Here is a 22,038-nt window from a genome sequence, read left to right as displayed (position 1 = left end):
GCAGAGGCGCGCAACGATGAAAAGTTGGAGGCTCGATTCGAGCTGATGGAGAAGAAACTGCTGGAAGCAGTAGAAAAAATGAGACCACCGCCACCACCTGCACCAAAGAAGACACAGTACGTACCGCAGCCGCCACCTCCAGAAGAACATCATTACTATTACTGTGAATTTCCCCCTGAGGTAGAGCAAGTGAACGCAGTAGGCCACTGGAACACAAATGGGAACTGGATCCAGGGGAAGCAAAGAGATGCTCCGTGGAGGGACCACCCCAACTTCAGATGGACTGATCAGAATCAAAGCCAGCCACAACTAACCGCACCTCAACAAGTACAACCCTTCGACGGGCAGTCCAACTGGCCAGCCCGAATCTTGGATAGACCAAACACAGGAGGAAATAGAATGCAGGGAGGTCAGGCAGGATGGTCAAGTGGACCTCAAGGGAACTGGTCAAGTGGAGGATAGCCTAACTGGTCAAGCCGACAACAAGAAGGAGAATGGGGGTACCAACACCAAGCTCCTTAGTATGGCAACCAGGGTATGCAACCAAGTAATCAAATGGTGAGTTATGTCTCGTTGTACCACAGAGGAACCCAGCAATCCCAAGGGAACCTACAGTACTACCAAGGAAATCAACAAAACCACCTGTCCCAGAACCAACCAGAGCAATATGGATCTTCCGGTTTCTACCAGCAAGGCCATGGAGGAGGCTGATTTAATCAGAGAAATAATAGGCAGCAAAATGAAGTTCCAGGGGATATGATGGTTCCACATCAGCCTCATGATGCTGTGCGGGAAATACAGGAAGCCCAGAAGGAACAGAGAGCCGCATCAGAAATGCTTACAAAGCAGTTATATCAGGTCGCCATGTCACTAGGCGAGCTGAGAAGTAATGATGGAAAGATTCTGGCTACAATGCAACCTCCGGGAGGGCGAGAGAATGTTAACACAGTCTCTCTGAAATCAGAAGGAGTTTATCAGAGCTCAACTGCAAGTTTTCCAGCATCCAGGGCAAGTCTTAGTAAAAACCTTGAATCCAGCGCCCCTGATCAAGTCACAACGAAAGAAGAGTCTAACATATGTGAACATGGTGCTGAAAAGAGAATGAGGGTCGAAGCAGAGGAAGTAACCGGTGAGATCCAACCTGATGATCTTCCCTCAAAGAGTTTACACTCCCAATTTCTATTAGAAATGTTCAAATGAAGAACGCAATGTGCGACCTAGGGGCTTCCATCAATATTATGTCGTATTCTATATATAAGAAGCTGGAGAACGCTAAGCTCGTCCAAACCAATATGGAAATACAGCTAGCAGACGGGTCCTACATCTACCCCGAGGGAGTTCTGGAAGATGAAATCGTCAAGGTGAACAGATTCATGTATCCCGCTGACTTCTTTGTTATAAAAATGACGGAACCAGGAGCGGAGGAGTCTATTGGAATCCTTTTGGGGAGACCTTTCCTATCCACCGCTAACACAATCATTGACGTCCGCCATGGGACAATTAATCTGGAGTTTAAAGGAGAGCGACTTACAGTCGGCATTAATGCAGCTGCAAGAGAGCCACAGGACAGAGAGAGCATACAAACAGTAAACGCTATCAGCCCTCGAAAAAAGGAGTATCCAAAAAGGAAATCCCTCAAAGAGCCACCGTCTGGTTCCGCTGAAGACGGACAGCTGAAGAGAGAGGCAGCAGAATGGTATGATACGACAATGGCTGAAGCAATGGATGACCAAGCCATTGGAAGGGAAATTATGGAGTTTTGCCAGCCGTCACAACCAGCTGAGGCAAGAGAGATTACTCAGCTCCATTAAAAGAAATTCTGAAGAAGGGTCCCTCGTTTACAAGGCAACTATTTTCCGTACCAGCATCACCGATGGCATTCAAGGACCTATCCAGTCAGACAGATCACAAGACAGTCAAACCACGATTGCAGAGAAATGAAGAATTACTCTTCCAACATCAACCCCAGCTGATGCCCAAGAAGCAAAATTCAAACTGGCCGGAACATGGGACAGTCATGGCAAAACACACACATGTGGCAAAATTTCCGTACCTTATTAACCAGGGGAATATCAGAATCTTGTTAAGGCACGCTAAGGGCCGTGGAGGACGTATCAAGGATTTCGCCGGGGGAACGCAGACCCTGACAAAGCTTCCCCAGGACGACATGGAGTTTAAACTTTCTGATGACTGCAAAGCCACGTTCCCATTCCTGAAGGAACAATTGATGAGTTATTTTATAATTCGTGGTCCTGACTGGAATCACTCTCTTGAGGTGATGTGTGAGACTAGTAACTGTGCTGTGGGAGCAACACTAAGTCGGAAAATCCAAGAGAAAAGTTATGTTTTCCTCTACGCATCAAAAGCATTGGTTCAGGCGCAAAAGAACTATGATGTAACAGAAAAAGAAATGTTATCGATAGTATTTGCATTTGTGGCGTTCAGGCAGCACCTACTCGGTTCCAAGGTGACGGTGTATACAAACCAGGCGGCCATCAAATGCCTATCGTCGAAGAAGGGATCAAACCCGCATTTGATCAGATGGTTACTCCTTCTACAAGAGTTTGAATGGGAAGCAGTTGACAGAAAAAAATGTGAAAACATAAAGATCCATCAGGAAAGGAGGATTGATCAAGGTAAACAGAGAAACTGGGAGCAACGTAAACCTAAAAGGGCAAAGTTCGCAGGAAGGACCAACGGTTTGGAGCAAAGCGAGCTACCCGGAAGGAACGAAAGGAAGGCGTTTGTAGTGGACGACATTTCACTACCAATGCCTAGCTTGTACCAGTAAACAGGTATAAGGAGTAATCGGGTATTCATGGATGGTCTGCTTGATCAAGCAATAATTTCTAAATCTCTAAATCTGATCAAGTAACATTCCAAGGAAACCCAGTCAAATCCTTGTAAATAGTTTATTATTAAGTATGTTTAGTTTTATTTTCGTTAATCAAAAGTCGGAAGTGGAGGAAAGGAATTGATCAAGTGGAATAATGTGAGCTGTCATCGAGATTTAATGATTCACGTGATCAGTGCAATTTGAATTTAATTAGTGGAACAGTGATTGAGTTGATAAGAGCGGGTGATGACGAGACATGTGCAGTAAGTAGAGAGGTGTCAGGCGGCGCCGACTGTTGAAATGAAAGGACGTTCTAGAGAGAGGAAGGAAGCGTATAGGGGAAGCTTTGCCATATGGCATTCTAAAAAGGCGCGCCGGTACACGAAAGGTCGCAGAGATATCAATAAGCGGGGATCTCAACAGTCGGAATTTGAGTATAAAAGAGGGTTTTCCGGATCTCACTTTCCATCAAATATCTTCAGAACCTTTGTGCTATCTTCATTCGGAAAGAAATGCAGGGCAATCAACTTGAGACCTCCAATACTTCCTCGTTTTCTTCAGGAGCCGGTCTCGACAGTAATAATCAGAGATCCTTTTCACCACCGAGTCCACCAACCACCAGAACCCCATTATCGCCTCCTAGATTCATCGGCCCACTCCAATATGTGGACCCGGCTGACATAAGGCGTGTGGACTCCGTACTCAGAAGTTTTCCCGTGGAGATTCACACCGCCCTAAAGGCTCGCCCAAGGATTTCTCGGTCTAAGGACCCTGTTCCGCCACCACCAACAGAGGGGCTGCCTCGTCCCAGTGATCTCCCTTTACGACGAAAGGAGGCAGAATTTAACCTTTCATCGACCATAGAAGAAGACTCCATCCCGAGAAGAACGCGCCACCAGGCAATGAACCAGCTGCTTCTTGAAGCTGAGGGTTCAAGACAGCAAGTGGATGAGGAGAAAATCAAGAGATCGGAGCAGTCATTGAAGCAAGCAAAACTGTGGAGAGCAACCAGGTGAGAGCAAAGAAAGGGAGCAAGAGGAAGGGGGAAGAAAGTATCTTTCCTCCCTCTAATATGGGCCACCATACCAATTAAGGTATGGGGCTTACTAAAGCTGCCAGCAGGTCTTTTGCTTCCCCTCCCCGAAGGAGAAAAAGAATAAAAATACCAAGGAGGAGGAGCTCCGATAAGCACGAAGCCATAGAGGCAATAAGGAAGGCCTGTGTAATGGAGGCAATAAGGAAGGAGCGCAACATTCCCCTGATTCAGCTATCTAGAAGGCAGTACTATCACCCTTAACCTTGTTTCTTTGTGTAAATTGTGTACTCCAATCTCACACTTAGTCCTGTGTCTGGACTAAGTGTGAGAAGTTTATGGAAGTTCTTTCTGTTTTGCCTATATCTGTTTTATTTCTATGTGGTTATTAGCATGTTTTGATTGCTGGCACTATCTCACACTTAGCCCAGTGTCCGGTCTAAGTGTGAGAAGTTTCCCTTGATTGTTGTTATGCCGTTGTCTATGCCTAACCCTTCTTTCCACTGCATCCAGCCCCTCGAGGACGAGTTCATATGCAGTGGGGATGGGGGACGGGTTAGTTACAGTAGAATCATACATGCTAAAGAATTTTTCGAAAACAAATTCCATATAGTAATAAAATAGGCAATATGCATGAAATTGGATAAATGGAAGACTTGATTACTTCTTGGGAGAGTTAGAAAAAAGATTCAGTATGCTCACATGTAAAACTTGATTGTAAAAGCTTGATCAATTTGAATGACGCAAGTATGATAGAAACGCTCAATTTCTAAACCAAATGTGAAGCATCTCTATATGTGAGTTATAAGCCAAAAGTAGAACACTTTCTACTACTTTTACAAAAGAAAAATTATGAGAGGCTGATTTTTAATATTGAGATGAAATTGCACAAGTAGTAATGACTAAAGGCATTAGGACTTAACCATTTGAGCCGTGTTCTTCCTTCGTTCCACAAACCCACCTCATTAGTCAAGGCACCCCCTAGTTAGCCAATTCGAGCTTATACACTATTTCCCTTTCTTTGAAGCCTTAAAACCAAATTCAAAGTTTCATATCACATGAGGAAAGAGGGTCAAAGAGATGGAGTTTGTCAAGGGTAACGAAAGGGGATATCAAGAAAAAGGAGGGGCAGCCAGGTTGATCAAGTTAGACAATCGGGTTAATCATTGATCATATAAAAAGAAAATGATCAAAAGGTTTAAAAAAGAAGGGCGGGAAATAGTTGTAACCTGACCTAGAAAATCAAAAGCAAAAAATAATATAAGGCTGAAGGTCGAAATCTGACCAAGAAGGAGCACCAAAGAAAAAAAATATCCCAATTCTGATCCAGCGAGTCTAGGCAAATCTTTGGCTTTTTGACTCATGTGATTTTTCTTTAAAATTTTTTATTTTTTTATTTTATTTTTGAACTTAGAACCCCTAGGACCCCATCGTAATACGTTACTAACCTTGAGCCTCGTTACAACCTTAAAACAAAGACCTTAAGGAACTATCTTGTGCAGTCCGATTCAAGGTATTAAATTTATGGCAACATCGAGTGAACAGTCCTAAGTTCTCAGGTAAGGAATGAGTGACTGAGTGAATCCAACAGTGGTTTTTGAATTGAGCAATCTTGACAAGCTGACACCTTGATCAAGCAAAGGCGAAAGAGAATGAACACAAGCTACTGACAAATGGATTGACCTCGACCTCGGGTATAATTGTTGGAAAATTATTCGGTCTAATGCATACATGTGAATACGTGTCTTTATCTTAAGGACTTGTTTTTCTTTTCGTCTTTTCTTTTACTTAAAAAATAAATAAACCATGCCTGAAATTTGCCCTATCTTTTTCTTTTCTTTTTCTTTATACTTGGGGACAAGTTTGTTTTAAGTGTGAGCAGTTTGATAAGGCCTATTTCATGCATCGGTTTATGGATGAAATGCATACTACTTGATCGGTTTATCGCGTAAAACAAGTGTTAAATGTGCAGAATTACCACTTGACCAAGGCTTCAAGGCCGACCTGATCAAGCAAGTACAAAGGCGATAAAAGGCTCAGAATCAGGGAGTTGATAAGGGGAGCGATCAAGCAGTTAGGAGGGGACCACGGGCTTCTGGAAGAAGAGCACGTGAGGAAATGAGCTGGATACAGCGCACCATTCTGTTATCAAGGACAACGTTCTAGAAGGGAACACGTGCTGGAATATGAGATGCAAGGACGAAGCTGAGTCACGAATTTGTTACCAAAAAGCGTCGACATTCTAGAAAAACAGCACGTAGCAATCAATGATTCGCTAATTCTCAGAATGAGTGAATATGCCCTGCTAAGATCGTTATCTAGTTGGAGGCCGAATCGAGCTTATAAATAGAGGGTGTGCCACCACAAAGAGGAGACACTTTACTTTCCTCCTAGTTTAGTTTAGCATAATTATCTAGTGTAGTCCAGCTCTCTAGCTTAGTTTAGTTTAATTCTCTAGCTTAGTTAGATAGCTTAGTTAGAAGGGAGACCAAAGGGAGCGCTGCAGAATACTCATTTCTGTTAGCGTGACTTAAGTTTCCCGCTGAGATTCTTCTCAGTTTACGGCTTTCTTAGACTCCAAGTGTTAGCTTAGTTTAATTTCACGTTGTAATCAGTTTTTAGTTTAATCAAGTTATTTTCGCTTTAAATCCGCGCATTTACTTTTCTGTTGTTTCCTGCAAATCACTTGACCCAGTAGTTAGAATTCCGTTGATCAAGCTAGCTAGTTTAAATTCTGTCTAGATTAAAACAGTAGTTAAAACTCCCAAATTAAGGCGTGGCAGCAGCCAACCCTCCCTGTTCACTACTCACACACTCGTCACACCAACTTCCTTGTGGGATCGACCCCGAACTTGCCGCTTTACTGTTAAAGTTGTGCAAAATTGGGAGTTATAAATTACTTTGGCAAGGCGGGAAGGGCGAGAGCTAGAGTGCATTGATTAAGTGGCAACAACATTTTCTAACTGATCCAATCGGTTCGGTTATCACTCCATATAACTTGATCCGCATTCTATTCGTGTTTTCGATCCCTTTCCTAGTCCCTCCAGACGGTGTAAGGCGTGCGATGAGATGGGCCATCACGGCTCTCGAAATTGTCCAATGCTTAAAGAGATGGCGATGGAGAAAGAGATGCGGAAGGGCAAGAGGCCAGTTTGATGTATTTTATACCACACAACATTATTGGTTTTGTTTTGCGGATCTGTCTAGTGAGTCAATTGGTTGTGCTGGTATTATTAGTATTCCCATTGTCACCATCAAATACATATTATTATTGCATTACTAATATGTTTTTTTACATTATTGTTACTGAAGTTGTACATTATTGGATACTAGCACTTCACTGACTGTATACAGTTGTTCAATTACTGTTCATTAGTAGACACAGTATGTACAGTATACGGTGCATTACGAAACTGATAATGTTCATTGTTGGCCTTGAAGTTTAACATTATTATTCAGACGCACTTAATGGAGTGTACATAATCATATTGCATTAGTAATTTGTTTTCGTTCATTATCGTTAATGAAATTTTACATTATTCGGTTATTTATATCCATGACGTCGAGTCTATTGTTCATTATTATTAAAATAAAGCTGATTTTTTGTAGATTATTTTATTACTATTTTCCATTACTATATGGTGATGTTTCATTATTCTTTAACATAGAACAATTACATGTTCCGAGTGAATGTAATCATCATCTAATACCAAAAAATTGTTTCTGTTTGCAAGAAGCACACTACAAATTGTTCAAAAAATACCAAGCCACAAGTCGGTTGTTTTCACTTTCCAACATGAGTTATCTAAAAACCCCAACAGTTCACACAATCACTACAGCTCATAATTGTCTATCAACATCCATAACCTCACTCACGCCAGCGTAAACGTCACTCACTCCAGCCCATACTGGTCGACCCACTGTTCGATGTTGAACTTAGTCGGCCTCTCTCCAATACCAGGTGGCGTGACTCTGGTTTATGCCACATCTGGAGTTGTGTGCACAAGTAAGGAGAGTCTTCGCAAACTTGATTCGGAGCATCTCCAAGCTCTTTGTCCCTTTGGCGTTCAATCCGCACTCCCAATCCTTCTCTCTTTCTCCAAAGTACGTCTCCATATGCCGCATGACATACACCCCGTCTCCATGGTGCATAAGTTGTTCCTCCAGGGCATTGTGACCACATGGGTACTACATTTTCGGACCTACCCTGCCATTTTGGGAACCTTGCTCTTCGTAAGTGCATGTGCCATGCATAAGTTGTTCCTCCAGGGCATTGTAAGAACTCGATATAATGTACATTTTGTTTAATATAATGCAAGTTAACTGAGTAAACACATTACGTACCAGAAGAGAGGGTGTCTTGCCATATTTTGCGCTGAAGGAGCCGTGGGGTTCAACCAAACGGTAGTCGATGATGTTCATTTTGCCATCTGGAAGATCAAAACACACCACGTACTGATGGCTCTCACCCCAAATTGGGAAGAAGAACTGCATAATGAAATGTACATTACATGAACCATTATCGTGTATATTAGTAATGAATCTCATAGTCATTATTATAATATCCCTCACCATATCATATTTCTCCCATTGAAAGCTTCCCACTCCAAGCGCTTCCTCGAATAGTATAGTCCAGAAAGAATCAAACTGCCTTTTTCTTTCCATTCAGGAGAGGTGTCGACAACGGTGTGTTTCTGCAGTTTATTTGGCAATGCAGTCCCATAATGCCTAATAACTAACAAATAATGTAAACAAGTAGCTACATAATGTAGAGATACAATCAAATAATGCACATAGGTATATTGCATTTACCATTTCACCCACGTCCCTCAACAAGCAGTCAATTAATGCCTAATAATTTACAAATAATGTATAATACTAGATAAATAATGTACAGATTCTGTCCAATAAGGTACAAGCATATTTGTGAGTTCTGATTTTCACCATTTCACCTATGTACACAAGCAGTCATATAATGTCTAATACTTGGTTAATAATGTAAACTACTAGCTGCATAATGTACATATTCAATCAAATAATGCATATAAGTATATTGCATTCACCATTTCACCCATGTCACTCTGCAAGCAGTCATATAATGCCTAATACTTGAAAAATAATGTATACTACCAGATAAATAATGTACAGATTCAATCAAATAATGCGCACATGAATACTGCATTTACTCAAACACTCATGTACACAAGCAGTCAAATAATGGATTCTACATGATGAATAATGTGTAACCATTACTTAGTAATGAACCCAAGCAATCAAATAATGCATGAAACCACCTAAATAATGTACAATTACAAAGATATAATGTAGTTTCACGCAGTTTTCAGGCAGTTTATAAACTCCGACGGAGTTCGTCGACAATATAGATGGTCGACCTTTCTCCCCCTCGGTTTTTTCTGCTCACCCTCTTCTGGATCTGTACTTGGCCCGGCCTCGGTCAATCTTTCCCTGAATTTCTGTGCTAGGGCAACCGGAATTACATCGTCTACTGCTTCTTCGATGTCCAGTCGTAGTTGCTTCTCTGCTGTGGAATCATCAACATACAACATCAGAACATTATTTTAACGAACATAATAACGCATAATATTTGATACATAATGTATACTACTGGTTAAAAATGCACAGATTCATTCAAAGAATGCACCAAGGAATATTATAGAAGCATATTTGTGAGTTGTGGTTTTCACCATTTAACCTATGTACATAAGCAGTCCCATAATGTCCAATACCTGGTAAATAATGTAAACTACTAGCTGCATAATGTACATATTCAATCAAATAATGCACATAGGTTATTGCATTCACCATTTCACCCATGTCACTCTGCAAGCAGTCAAATAATGCCTAAAACTTGAAAAACAATGTATACTACTGGATAAATAATGTACAGATTCAATAAAATAATGCGCACATGAATATTCCATTCACTCAAACACCAATGTGCACAAGCAGTCAAATAATGGATACTACATGATGAATAATGTGTAACCATTATTTAATAATGAACCCAAGCAATCAAATAATGCACAGAAGAATTTTACATTCACCCATCCACCCATTTACAAGATCTGTCGAAGAATGCACAAAGGAATACTAATTTATGTACAACTACTTTAGGAATTCTACATGCAAATGAACTAGATTGATTACCCGCTGCCTGGGTAGGTTGAGCTCTTAATGGTCGGCCTCTTTTCGTCATGTTAAATCTGTGAGACGAAACACAAATCAAATCCCGAAAACATTTCATCTAAATAATCGCACAATCCACAATTGTAAACTAGTAAATAATTACACATTCCACATAAGACAAAACCCTAACCAAAACGAAAACTCATTTGTGATTACAAAAAATCGGGTCCAAGGACAGGTAAAAAACATTGAATTTTTGGATGTAAATTGGGGAATCGATTAGTAGATGGTGAATATCGGCGTTTTACGGTTGCTATTACTAAAAAAAACTATTTCCAACCCTACCTTGTCGACGACTTCAACAATATGGTATCGCGCTACGGGAGTTCGATTTCGACAGTGAAACCGACGGAAACGATCACTTTTTGGAGATACCCGGTTGCTTCCAGTGGCGGCTAGGGTTTGGAGAGTGGTGGAATTTAGGGAGATGAGTTGCAGAGACGTGACTTGAGGCATAGACGTTTGGACTGAGAGTGAGAGTGAGAGTGAGTAGATGGAAGGTTGTATCAAATCCCGCTAATTTTCGCTCCTTCCATTTTGGGCGGTTTTCAATTGTGTTGTTTTACTAGTTTACCCTTATAATGCATAGAATCCACCCAATAATGCAACACGGGATCAAAAAATGGGATTTCACCCTGTCCCTCCATCCACCACATCTAACGGTCCAAATTAAGAAGAAAGTTTAATCTAAGGGGGAAAAAGGAGATTAATGTTCCCCTATATATATATATAGAGAGAGAGAGATGATCAAAGTATAACTAATATTAAGTGTATAACTAGAGAACAAATCTCAGTCACTCATTATCTTAATCTAATGACTAAATTAAGTACTCCCTCCGTTTCACTATAGTTGAGTCATTTTTCAATTTCGGGAAGTTTCTTCATAGTTGAGTCATTTCCATATATGGTAACTTTTTTTTCTTTCTTACTTTACTTTCTCTTACTTTATTCTCTCTACTTTATTCACTTTATACTTTATTCTCTCTACCTTTTCCTCTCTCTTACTTTTTTAACTATTTATTTAACACACCCAACATCTATTTATTAGACTCCGTGCCCAAAAGTTCTGCCTCAACTATAGTGAAACAGAGGGAGTATTCATTTTCTATTAATAAAAATTGCATGGGGGTATTTTGGGAAATACATTGTTCCATATTTTGAGTATTCACATATCTATGTCTCTCTAATCTCATCTCCGCCACTCACGTCAAAACATTCTTCTTCTCTTTCTCTCACACACAAACACACAATGGCTTTGTGGTTTTGAAACCAATAAAACACATTCTTTCCTTCGATCTTTCAAAACCGTCGAAGCTTGGCCGCAATCTGTTGGATTTGCTCAGCGGACAAGGTTCGCTTACCGCGGCGATACATGTCTTCAAGCGCCTGCACTTGCTCCGGCGTGGGATTCCATCTGGAGCTCACCAGCACCGCCCCTCTATTCATCTCATGACCTGCTGTTGCTTCTTCAACATAACAAAAATTAGTATTGTGTATACAGAATTAATTAATGATAGTAGTAATTAAATTTTTTCCGATTCCGTTTCCCGCCTATCTTAGCTCGGTTTTGTGTATAGGATTGATCTGTAAACACTAAACAGAGCAGTACAGTAATAATCTACTCACACGTATTTATTAATTCAAAATTAACTAAAACAATAAAAATAATCATTTCTATATTAACCTCATTATTAGAGCATCTCCAATAAGCACGGACGTCAAATAGCCTTCACACTGCCACATCATCAGCACTACAATTCTCCTGCCACATCAGCTTGCCACATCAACTGGACATCAAATAGCCCTCACATGACCTTCACACTACCTATCCACATCACTAATAACAATTATATAATTTAATTTACAATCGTATCAACATACGGAATTTAATTTACGAGACAAATACGGGAAATTCGAATAATACTATTAAAATTTAGAAAGTACATTAATTTTTAAAAAAAGTACAATAATTTAAAAAAAGTACAAAAATTAAAAAGTGCAACATAAAACATTCAAGGATATCTCTATAAAAGAGAGACAACCTAGAATGATTTTTTCCCACATCGAATGTGGAACATAAAACATTCAAAGATATCTCTATAAAAGAGAGACAACCTAGAATGATTTTTGTCCCACATCGAATGTGAAACATAAAACATTCAAGGATGTCTCTATAAAATAGAGACAACCTAGAATGATTTTTGTCCCACATCGAATGTGAAACATAAAACATTCAAGGATATCTCTATAAAAGAGAGACAACCTAGAATGATTTTTGTCCCACATCGAATGTGGAACATAAAACATTCAAAGATGTCTCTATAAAAGAGAGACAACCTAGAATGATTTTTGTCCCACATCTCATGTGAAACATAAACATTCAAGGATGTCTCTATAAAAGAGAGACTACCTAGAGTGGTTTTTATCCCACATCGAATGTGGAACATAAAACATTCAAGGATGTCTCTATAAAAGAGAGACAACCTAGAATGGTTTCATAATTCGCAAGCCCATTAAATATATATGGGCTATTACGAATTTCTTGTATAAATTTATTTGTAAAAATTGTTTTTAAATATTAAAAACAATTTTCATAAATAAATGGTATTTTTAAATTTTTTTTTAAAATTTGAATTTTTAAAATTCGAATTAAAAAAAAATTAAAAATTTGACGCCGATCCGGGACGCACAATGGCGCCCGTGAGGATCGGCGTCGGAACCGGCGTCAGCGCGGGAATCGGCATGGCGACGCCGATTTTGACGCCGATTTCGCCCACGCCGGTTCCAATGGTTCGGCGTCAAACCGGCGTGGGCGAAAAATCGGCGTTGCGGTGGTGACGCCGGTTATTGGAGATGCTCTTATACGCATATTATGACTTTATTACTATTACAGTATTTTAGTTACATAAAGTCTTTTGTCTCATTTAGTGCTTATCTAACTATATTTAGTGCTACTCCACGAGCATCATCACTCTTACCATTATCTTACTTCACTGTTGTTTACAAAACATATCGCTCTTAGCATTATCTTACTTCACTGTTGTTTACAAAACACACCAATCTTAGCATGATCTTACTTCACTGTTGTTTACAAAACACATCACTCTTACCATGATCTTACTTCACTGTTGTTTACAAAACACATCACTCTTACCATGATCTTACTTCACTGTTGTTTACAAAACACATCACTCTTAGCATGATCTTACTTCACTGTTGTTTACAAAACACATCACTCTTAGCATGATCTTACTTCACTGTTGTTAACAAAACACATCACTATTAGCATGATTTTACTTCACCGTTGTTAACAAAACACATCACTATTAGCATGATTTTACTTCACCGTTGTTAATAAAATACATCACTATTAGCATGGTTTTACTTCACTGTTGTTAACAAAATACATCACTAAGATTTTTCATTGAAGAAATGGACTGTGCTTTTGAACTCCACATATTTTCTAACGAATGCATGATTAAGCAGGATTTGGGTATACTTAACTCTGTTTCCCGTTCTTAATTGAAAAATCAGAATTCTAAGATTAGATTTCGTCTAACAAACACCAAAAAAGAAGTGAAATATTTCCCGTGAAACATTGAAATCTCCGCATGCACGACACGGAGTCTCTTTATCAGCAATCTCCAGTCTCTACTTCAAATAAAGAGAAATTAAACATTCTAACAAAAAGAAGTACTCCTATCAAATTGAGCATGCAATGGAGTATACAGGTCCAATTGCACGCGATGAAAACAAAACTGAAACAATGTTCAACTGCAAAAACCAGTAAATTGAACCAAATAGCACGAAAATTAGATTAAAATAAGGTAATGCAATACAAAGCTTTACATCGACGGGCACTCGCTCAATTCTAGAAGCCAGCTTTCTGGCGAAAGAGTCCGTAATACTATCGATTTCTTTAGGAAGAAAGGTGGGAAAATTGATGGCGGAGGTTATGAAACTTTGGCTCGAATAATTAGGCTGAATTCAGCGGCGGATTTGGATCCCACGAGCGGCGGAGACTGCACGGCGCCGGCAATGAGCATCGTGGTTCAGCCCGCCCCTCCTCTCTACACTACCGTCGACACCAACGACCTACACAACCTATTCCCCTCTCCGCTCAGCGAAGGCTACTCCCCCTCCGCGCCGCCCGACTCCGCCGAGAATTCCTACTTCACCTTCCCCGGTGGAATCGTCCACCTGATCGACATGCACTACTCCGTTGAGCTCGCCGCCGAGATCTCCAGATCATCCGCCTCCGCCAGGGCGACAACACTGTCGCCGTCCTTGCAGTCGTCTCCGGCGAGATCGAGTGGCCTGTCACCAAGGATCTAGCTGCCGTCAATGACCATTATACCCCACGCTTGGTTATTGTGGAGTAAATTTGTGAGAGAGTGAACTAATTTCTTCTTTAAATTCTAAAATTACATGTATTAATACTAGCCCTTGATTTTCTTAATCTTGTGGCTGTGATTTATTCTCTAGTTATGTAGTTAGTGGGCACTTGTCATATATCACTACTATATATATATATATATATATATATATATAGGGGTGCATTATAACGATAACCCCAATTTCCGTAATAACCTTATAACTAAATCTGGACCACACATTTTTAAAATCATGTGGTCTAGATTCAAACTTAGCTTTCCTTCATAAAAAAGGCGCAGAGGGTAAATATGTCATTTTGCTTATTTAATTTCTGAATTTCGCTCATGATAAAATTTACGTATCCAAATTTCGCTCATTTAAATACGTAAAATCTTATTTCCCATGATATACAGGTGTATGAGGTTCAGTTACACGTATGTATGAGGTTCAGTTATACATAAAATCTTATTTCCCATGATATACAAATTTCGCTCATTTAAATACAAAAAATCTTATTTAAGTATCATTTTATCATTTTATCAGTCAAAAGTATCATTTTATCAACTCAGAGTATCATTCTATCCGACAAAACTATCATTCTATGCAATAAACCTAACATATATCATTTTATCATTTTATCAGTCAAAAGTATTAATTTAATCAACTCAGAGTATCATTCTATCCGGCAAAACTATCATTCTATGCAATAAACCTAACATATATCATTTTATCAGTCAGTCAAAAGTATCATTTTATCAACTCAAAGTATCATTCTATCCGGCAAAACTATCATTCTATGCAATAAACCTAACATATATCATTTTATCATTTTATCAGTCAAAAATATCATTTTATCAACTCAGAGTATCATTCTATCCGGCAAAACTATCATTCTATGCAATAAACCTAAATTATATCATTTTATCATTTTATCAGTCAGTCAAAAGTATCATTTTATCAACTCAGAGTATCATTCTATCCGGCAAAACTATCATTCTATGCAATAAACCTAACATATATCATTTTATCAGTCAGTCAAAAGTATCATTTTATTAACTCAGAGTATCATTCTATCCGGCAAAACTATTATTCTATGCAATAAACCTAACATATATCATTTTATCATTTTATCAGTTAGTCAAAAGTATCATTTTATCAACTCAGAGTATCATTCTATCCGACAAAACTATCATTCTATGCAATAAACCTAACATATATCATTTTATCATTTTATCAGTCAGTCAAAAGTATCATTTTATCAACTCAGAGTATCATTCTATTTGGCAAAACTATCATTCTATGCAATAAACCTAACATATATCATTTTATCATTTTGTTAGTCAGTCAAAAAGTATCATTTTATCAACTCAGAGTATCATTCTATCCGGCTAAACTATCATTCTATGCAATAAACCTAACATATACTCCCTCCGTCCCGCACTACTCGCACATTTCCTTTTGGGCACGGAGATTAAGGAATGAGTGATAGACAAAGTCAACAATTACGGCTGTAGGTATAAATTGTTACTAAAAATGGAAAGAGTGCAAATAACTTGGGACGCCCAGAAAGGAAATAAGTGCAAGTAGTGCGGGACGGAGGGAGTATCATTTTATCATTTTACGTGATATTTGGCGAAATTCAGAAATTAAATGAGGGAAATGACATATTATCATTTTATCAACTCAGGGTATCATTCTATCCGGCAAAACTATCATTCTATGCAATAAACCTAACATATATCATTTTATCATTTTACGTGATATTTGGCGAAATTCATAAATTAAATGAGGAAAATGTCATATTTACCCCGTGGTTTTTTTTATGAAGTAAATCTAAGTTTGAATCTCAACCAAAAGATTAGAAAATATGTGTGGTTCAGATTTGGTTATAGGGTTATTACGTGATTTAGGGGTTATCATATGATCACAACTATATATATATGTGTATATATAAATAGATAAGTTCTTAATTAATATTTATCACACACCTATATATAAATAGATAAATTACATATTAATTTAGTGGATGATAATTATAATTATTTAAACGAATGTAAGATTAAACATAAATTATTAATTTGTGTTGGCAAAAATGTTACATGTTAAATGTATAAGAATAATTAAGGTTTACAAAATTTCATTCAAGTACATATCATGGAGTGGTAAAGATCTTGTTATCTTGACAAGAGGTCCTGAGTTTCCCCTAGGCACATGTTTTAAATAAAGTTTGAACAAAGAATTTTATAGACCAAATCGGTTTCCGAGTTCCCGGTCGGATCGGTCCGGCCTGCCGGTTCCGACTGTTGAAGGGGGTCTAACATACTCACTGGTTTTTGAGGCAAACCGGACCGGATCACCTGCCGGTTTGCGGTCGAACCGGTCGGTCCGTTCCAGTTTTAAAACACTGGTTGTAATTGTGATGTTTTTAAATGTATTTAATTTATGTTTAAATGTTATTATAATATGTTTAATGTATTCTAATTTCCAAGTTAGTGTACTTTTTATTGAATATTCCTCCCTTTTCATAAAAATACGTGCACTTTTCATTTTCGTTCATCCCATAAATATATGGGCATTTCTATTTATGAAAGTTATCTCAATTTGTTAGCCTTATAAATCAAGTTATTTACAACTTATACCACTATTAAAACAATTATAATAATATTGTGGGTCACACTGTCCATTAACAATTTAACCACTATTTTCATTATCTCTCTTACTTTATCAATTGTCAATTGATTCTCATGTTACTTTAAAAGTTTCAGATTTTTATAGACGGATGAACTATAGAGTATATTTAATAATAAATATATTAATAAGCAAAGAGGGAAATTTTTTTTTACTCCGAACTTTGCTATGACCGAAATAGGAACAAGTATAGAGGTACAGGTGTCAGCTTTTTACTGGCGATGGTAGGCAAAAACATGTCATAAGCAATTCCCCGCTTTCGCTACAAGCATAGATTCAGTCATTCACCGTCTCCCCCAGTCTGTAGACTGTTGTTCCCAGAGTCTTTGCTCGCTAGCCTCGCGTGGATTTACGATCCAACAAATTTCAAGGTGCGTTTTCATTTCCGGGAGTCAATTTCGATTGCGTTGAATTTTGTTAGTCCTTTATATTTTCTTACAAATTTGAGCCGAACCGTCAATTTTGATCGCCGTTTCTGTTGGAGATTGGTGCTAATTATTCGTCGCCACAAGAATTTTGTTAAGTTTGGCTGGAATTTGACTGTTCCTGACTTCCTGTTAATTTGGGAAAGGAGCATTTTTTTCCCTTTAAAGCGCATTGATTTTAGGGATTCCTGAAATTTTGTTTTGGACTTGGGGATTTTGTTACTAAACCGCGTAGCCGCTGGGTAAATTCTATATCAATTTCTCCTCAGTCCATAATAAATTATAGTTGTGCAGAAGCAAACAATGTGAGATTTATGATTAATTCATAAAGCAGAACTTTATTTTATAATGCATACAATTTCACATGGTTTAGCTGTAAAGCACATTTCAATAGTTAGCGACGGTTCTCTTGTTTATAATGATAACTGACAAGATTAATTGAATGAGCTTATTTTCAATACCTTCCCTTGTCAAAACTGATGAAGTTATGGTATTGGGTTGTAGATGAGGCTTCCAGTTGCAGCAGTGGCTCTGATGGTAATGCTAGGCAGTTTCGGTGGGGCTTTTGGTATTAGATTTGTGATAGATAGAGAAGAGTGCTTCTCTCACAAGGTGGAGTATGGAAACACCGTTCATTTCTCCTTTGTGGTGATTAAATCTGAGAATTCATGGCATTACAGTGAAGACGGCGTAGACCTTGTGGTAATTTCTTGTTTAACTTTTGGTTCTATGAATCAGTGGAAACTCTGTATTAGAAACATATTAATTTGAGTTCTCTCTTCCCTTTAGTTGCAATGAACATTTATGATGAGAACTAAGTATGCTACTGATGGTATCCTTTACTTTACATGCTTCCATTTCGTTATTGTCATGCCACTTCAAGAGTGTGCAACTCACTAACTCTTGAACACTTTACCAATGTCACAATATTATGTGAAAATGGATTTTTTGAGAGGGTGAAAATGGATTTATACTTGATAAGTTTACATCTTGATGAGTAGCAGCAGAATTTGCAGTGACGTAAAATTTTTGGAGCTATATTCTAAGTTTTGCTTGAAACTCGGTGCTCCTGAATTTTCTCTTTTCTTCTACTTGATTATGATGAGATTGACCTGATGGATATCGTTAAATCATCAGGTTAAGGGACCAAATGATGAACAGATCCATGACTTCCGAGACAAGACAAGTGACAAGCATGAATTTGTGGCTTATCATCAAGGAGTTTATCGGTTCTGTTTCACCAATAAGTCCCCATATCATGAAACCATAGACTTTGATGTGCATGCTGGTCACTTTTTGTACAATGACGAGCATGCTAAAGACGGTATTTAGCTCTCTCTCCGTCTCCTGTTGTTTTATTGTATGGACTTTTTTTTCCGACTCAGTTGCGTACTGGTTGGGTTGACATGTGCAGAGCATTTCAAACCTCTTTATGAGCATATTGGGAAGCTAGAGGAAGCTTTGTACAATATTCAGTTCGAGCAGCATTGGCTAGAGGCTCAAACTGATCGTCAGGCTATAGGTAATTTTGCACTTACATTATATACTGTGTTTGTTGTTCATATGAGTACCGCTGTAGTTGGGAGATGCAAACGGGTGTTTATATCTTTTTCGTTTATCTGTTCATATTGGCCATAAATGCAGAGGAAGTATGAGTGTATTGATTTGTTTGGTTTTCAGTGAATGAGAGAATGAGCAAAGGAGCGATTCACAAAGCCTTATTTGAATCAGCTGCTCTGGTTGTAGCCAGCGGTTTGCAAGTCTACATTTTGCAGCGTTTATTTGAGAGAAAGCTTGGAGTATCAAGAGTTTGATCTTGTACTTTTATTAGTGTGCAAAATTGTGGAATTTTTAAGCTACAATTCTCATTAACTTAATCTTACCTTATAACGTACACTTAGCTACAACCTCTATCGAATTAATTATGCTCGTGTACTCTATTTTTTGGTGCAAAATATAACGGCAAGAATTCCGTTTTGAGCATCACAACAAGGAGTTCAATTTTATCTCATCCTTTACTACTTTTAACCATTTTATTTTTCCATTTCTTAATTAAGAAATAACTTCTACAACAATACATCTTACCTATAAACTATTTATGGGTTCCAACCATTCACTTGTTTTATACTCCCTCCGTCTCAAGTTACTTGAGTCGTATTCCATTTTGGGTTATCCCAAGTTACTTGAGTCATTCTCTTTTTGGCTAAAAACAAAACGTCTAATCACACCTACTTTATTTTTTCTTTTACTTTACGTGGGACGGATGTAGTATTTTATTTAAGAGTAAAGTACTATTTTGGTCCTAAACAAATGGCCGAAATACGATTTTGATCTAAAACATTTACTTTTTGAAAATCGGCTCCTAAACATACGAAAACGCTGTCAGTTTGGTCCTAGACATACGAAAACGCTATCGATTTGGTCCTTTTTTGACGATTCCGTCTATTTTCTGAATTAGCAAATTTTGACTTAGATTAGTAATTAATTAAAATAAAATTAAAATAATCTAAAATAAAATTTCTCTAACATCTTTCTTCCTCTCCCCCCTCTCTCGCCAGGGACACCCAATTCATCATTCTCCCTCGTCAATTCTAAAATCTAAGATTTATAGTTGTAGGCCTAAGCCATTAATTCCATCAAATTGCTTCGACCCCCAACTCTAGCTGTTGATTGTTCAATGGCGTTTCAACGATTTCCACATCCTCCCTATTGATGCAAGGATTCGATAACCATTCCACATCGTATACGCTCATGAATTTTCCCTTTCTTATCAGCGGAATAGCCCAATCTACCACTAACGGCGATGACTTCACCATACCCAGCTTTTGCGGTCTGAAGAGCTAATCGGAGGCGGCGGCGACATGTTGGGGGGGGGGTTGGTGTCGAGGACGTCATACATAGTGTCGTTGCTCATGAATTCGACGAGGAGGCGGCGTCCGTGGGAGTTGGTGGAGAAGCTGAGGAGGTTGACGAGGGAGGGGCTGTAGTGGAGTACGACCTTGTAGACTCGGCCGAGGAGCTTGATGGGGCGGGAATGGGAATCGGATGTGGAGAATGGAGGAGTCGATTTTGCAGGAGAGGTACCTCTTTAGAATTGACGAGGGAGAGTGATGAATTGGGTGTCGCTGGCGAGAGAGGAAGAAGAGAGGAAGAGAGATGTGAGAAATTCTATTTTTTTTTAATTTTAAAATTTTGTTTTAATTAACTACCAATCTAGTCAAAATCTCGCTAATTCACGGTTGACGGTCATAAATTGACGGAACCATGTGTTTAGCACCAAATCGACAACATTTTCGTATGTTTAGGAGCCGATTTTCAAAAAGTAAATGTTCTGGACTAAAATCGTATTTCGGTCATTTGTTTAGGACCAAAATAGTACTTCACTCCTTATATAACAACCAATTTAATTTCAATTAAATAATATACTCCCTCCGTCACATAAAAATATAGGCACTTGAAATGGCACGACAATTAATGTACAATTGATAAAGTAAGAGAGAGAGAATGAAAATGGTAGTTAAGTAGTGTTAATGGATGGTGTAACCCACATTATTACTCCCTCCGTCCCAAGTTACTTGAGTCGTATTCCATTTTTGGATTTCTTAAGTTACTTGAGTCATTTCTATTTTTGGCTAAAAACAAAACATATAATCTCATTTATTTTATTCTTTCTTTTACTTTACTCTATCTCATCTCTCTTATTTTATTCTCTCATATACCTTATTTTACATTTATTTAACTCAGTGAACATAACTTTCTTAAATCTCATGCTGAAAAGAAACGCCTCAAGTAATGTGGGACGGAGGGAGTATTAGTTTTTAATGAGCTGCAATGGTAGGCCATAGTGGTATAAGTTGTAAATAAATTGATGTATATGGGTAATGAGTTGGCGAAAACTTTTCGAAAATAGAAATGCTCATATTTTTATAAGACAGACGGAAATTGAAAGTGCACATATTTTTATGGGACGGAGGGAGTATAATTAATAAAATAGACATACATATATTTTTAAAAATATTATATTGAAAGAAAAAGTAATTGAAATATTGTTGGTGGAGATGGGTTTCACCTTATTAGAAAAAAAAAGTTTCTAAAATTAGAAATACACTTTTATGGGTTTGATTGAAAAAGAAAGAGTACATAATGTATAGTATTTTTTAAATTTGATTGTAATGTACACCATATGTATTTAATATGATCAATTCTCTCGTCATATATTTTATTTATCTTCCATTGCATTTCACACCCATCAAAAAATGAAATAAACCATTGATAAGTCTAAATATCTCCATTTTAAGTAGTGAAAGTCATTCAAGTATTATTCCCTTCGTTTCATGGAAGATGACTCGCTTTCTTTTTTGTTTGTCCCAATCAAGATGACTCATTATTTAAAATAGAAATACTTTTATCTCTACTTTAGTTTCTCTCTTACTTTACTCCCTCCCCTTAAAACACAAAATAAAGTTGAATAAAAT

General features: G+C 38.0%; 1 protein-coding gene across 1 annotated transcript; it reads left to right on the top strand.

The window, feature by feature from the left end:
• The first annotated feature begins 17,354 nt into the window (after nucleotides 1–17,354).
• On the top strand, nucleotides 17,355–19,485 carry LOC121750340 (transmembrane emp24 domain-containing protein p24beta2-like). The gene is made up of 5 exons (XM_042144861.1): nucleotides 17,355–17,509; nucleotides 18,068–18,265; nucleotides 18,701–18,887; nucleotides 18,978–19,085; nucleotides 19,244–19,485. Exons 2-5 carry the CDS (start codon nucleotides 18,068–18,070, stop codon nucleotides 19,375–19,377), a joined length of 627 nt encoding a protein of 208 aa, XP_042000795.1. The 5' UTR covers nucleotides 17,355–17,509; the 3' UTR covers nucleotides 19,378–19,485.
• The last annotated feature ends 2,553 nt before the right edge of the window (nucleotides 19,486–22,038 follow it).

The sequence above is a fragment of the Salvia splendens genome, chromosome 10 (assembly GCF_004379255.2).
Source record: "Salvia splendens isolate huo1 chromosome 10, SspV2, whole genome shotgun sequence".
Taxonomy (NCBI): Eukaryota; Viridiplantae; Streptophyta; class Magnoliopsida; order Lamiales; family Lamiaceae; genus Salvia; species Salvia splendens.
The sequence above is the reverse complement of the archived record's forward strand: the minus strand, read 5'-3'. Positions and strand labels throughout refer to the sequence as shown.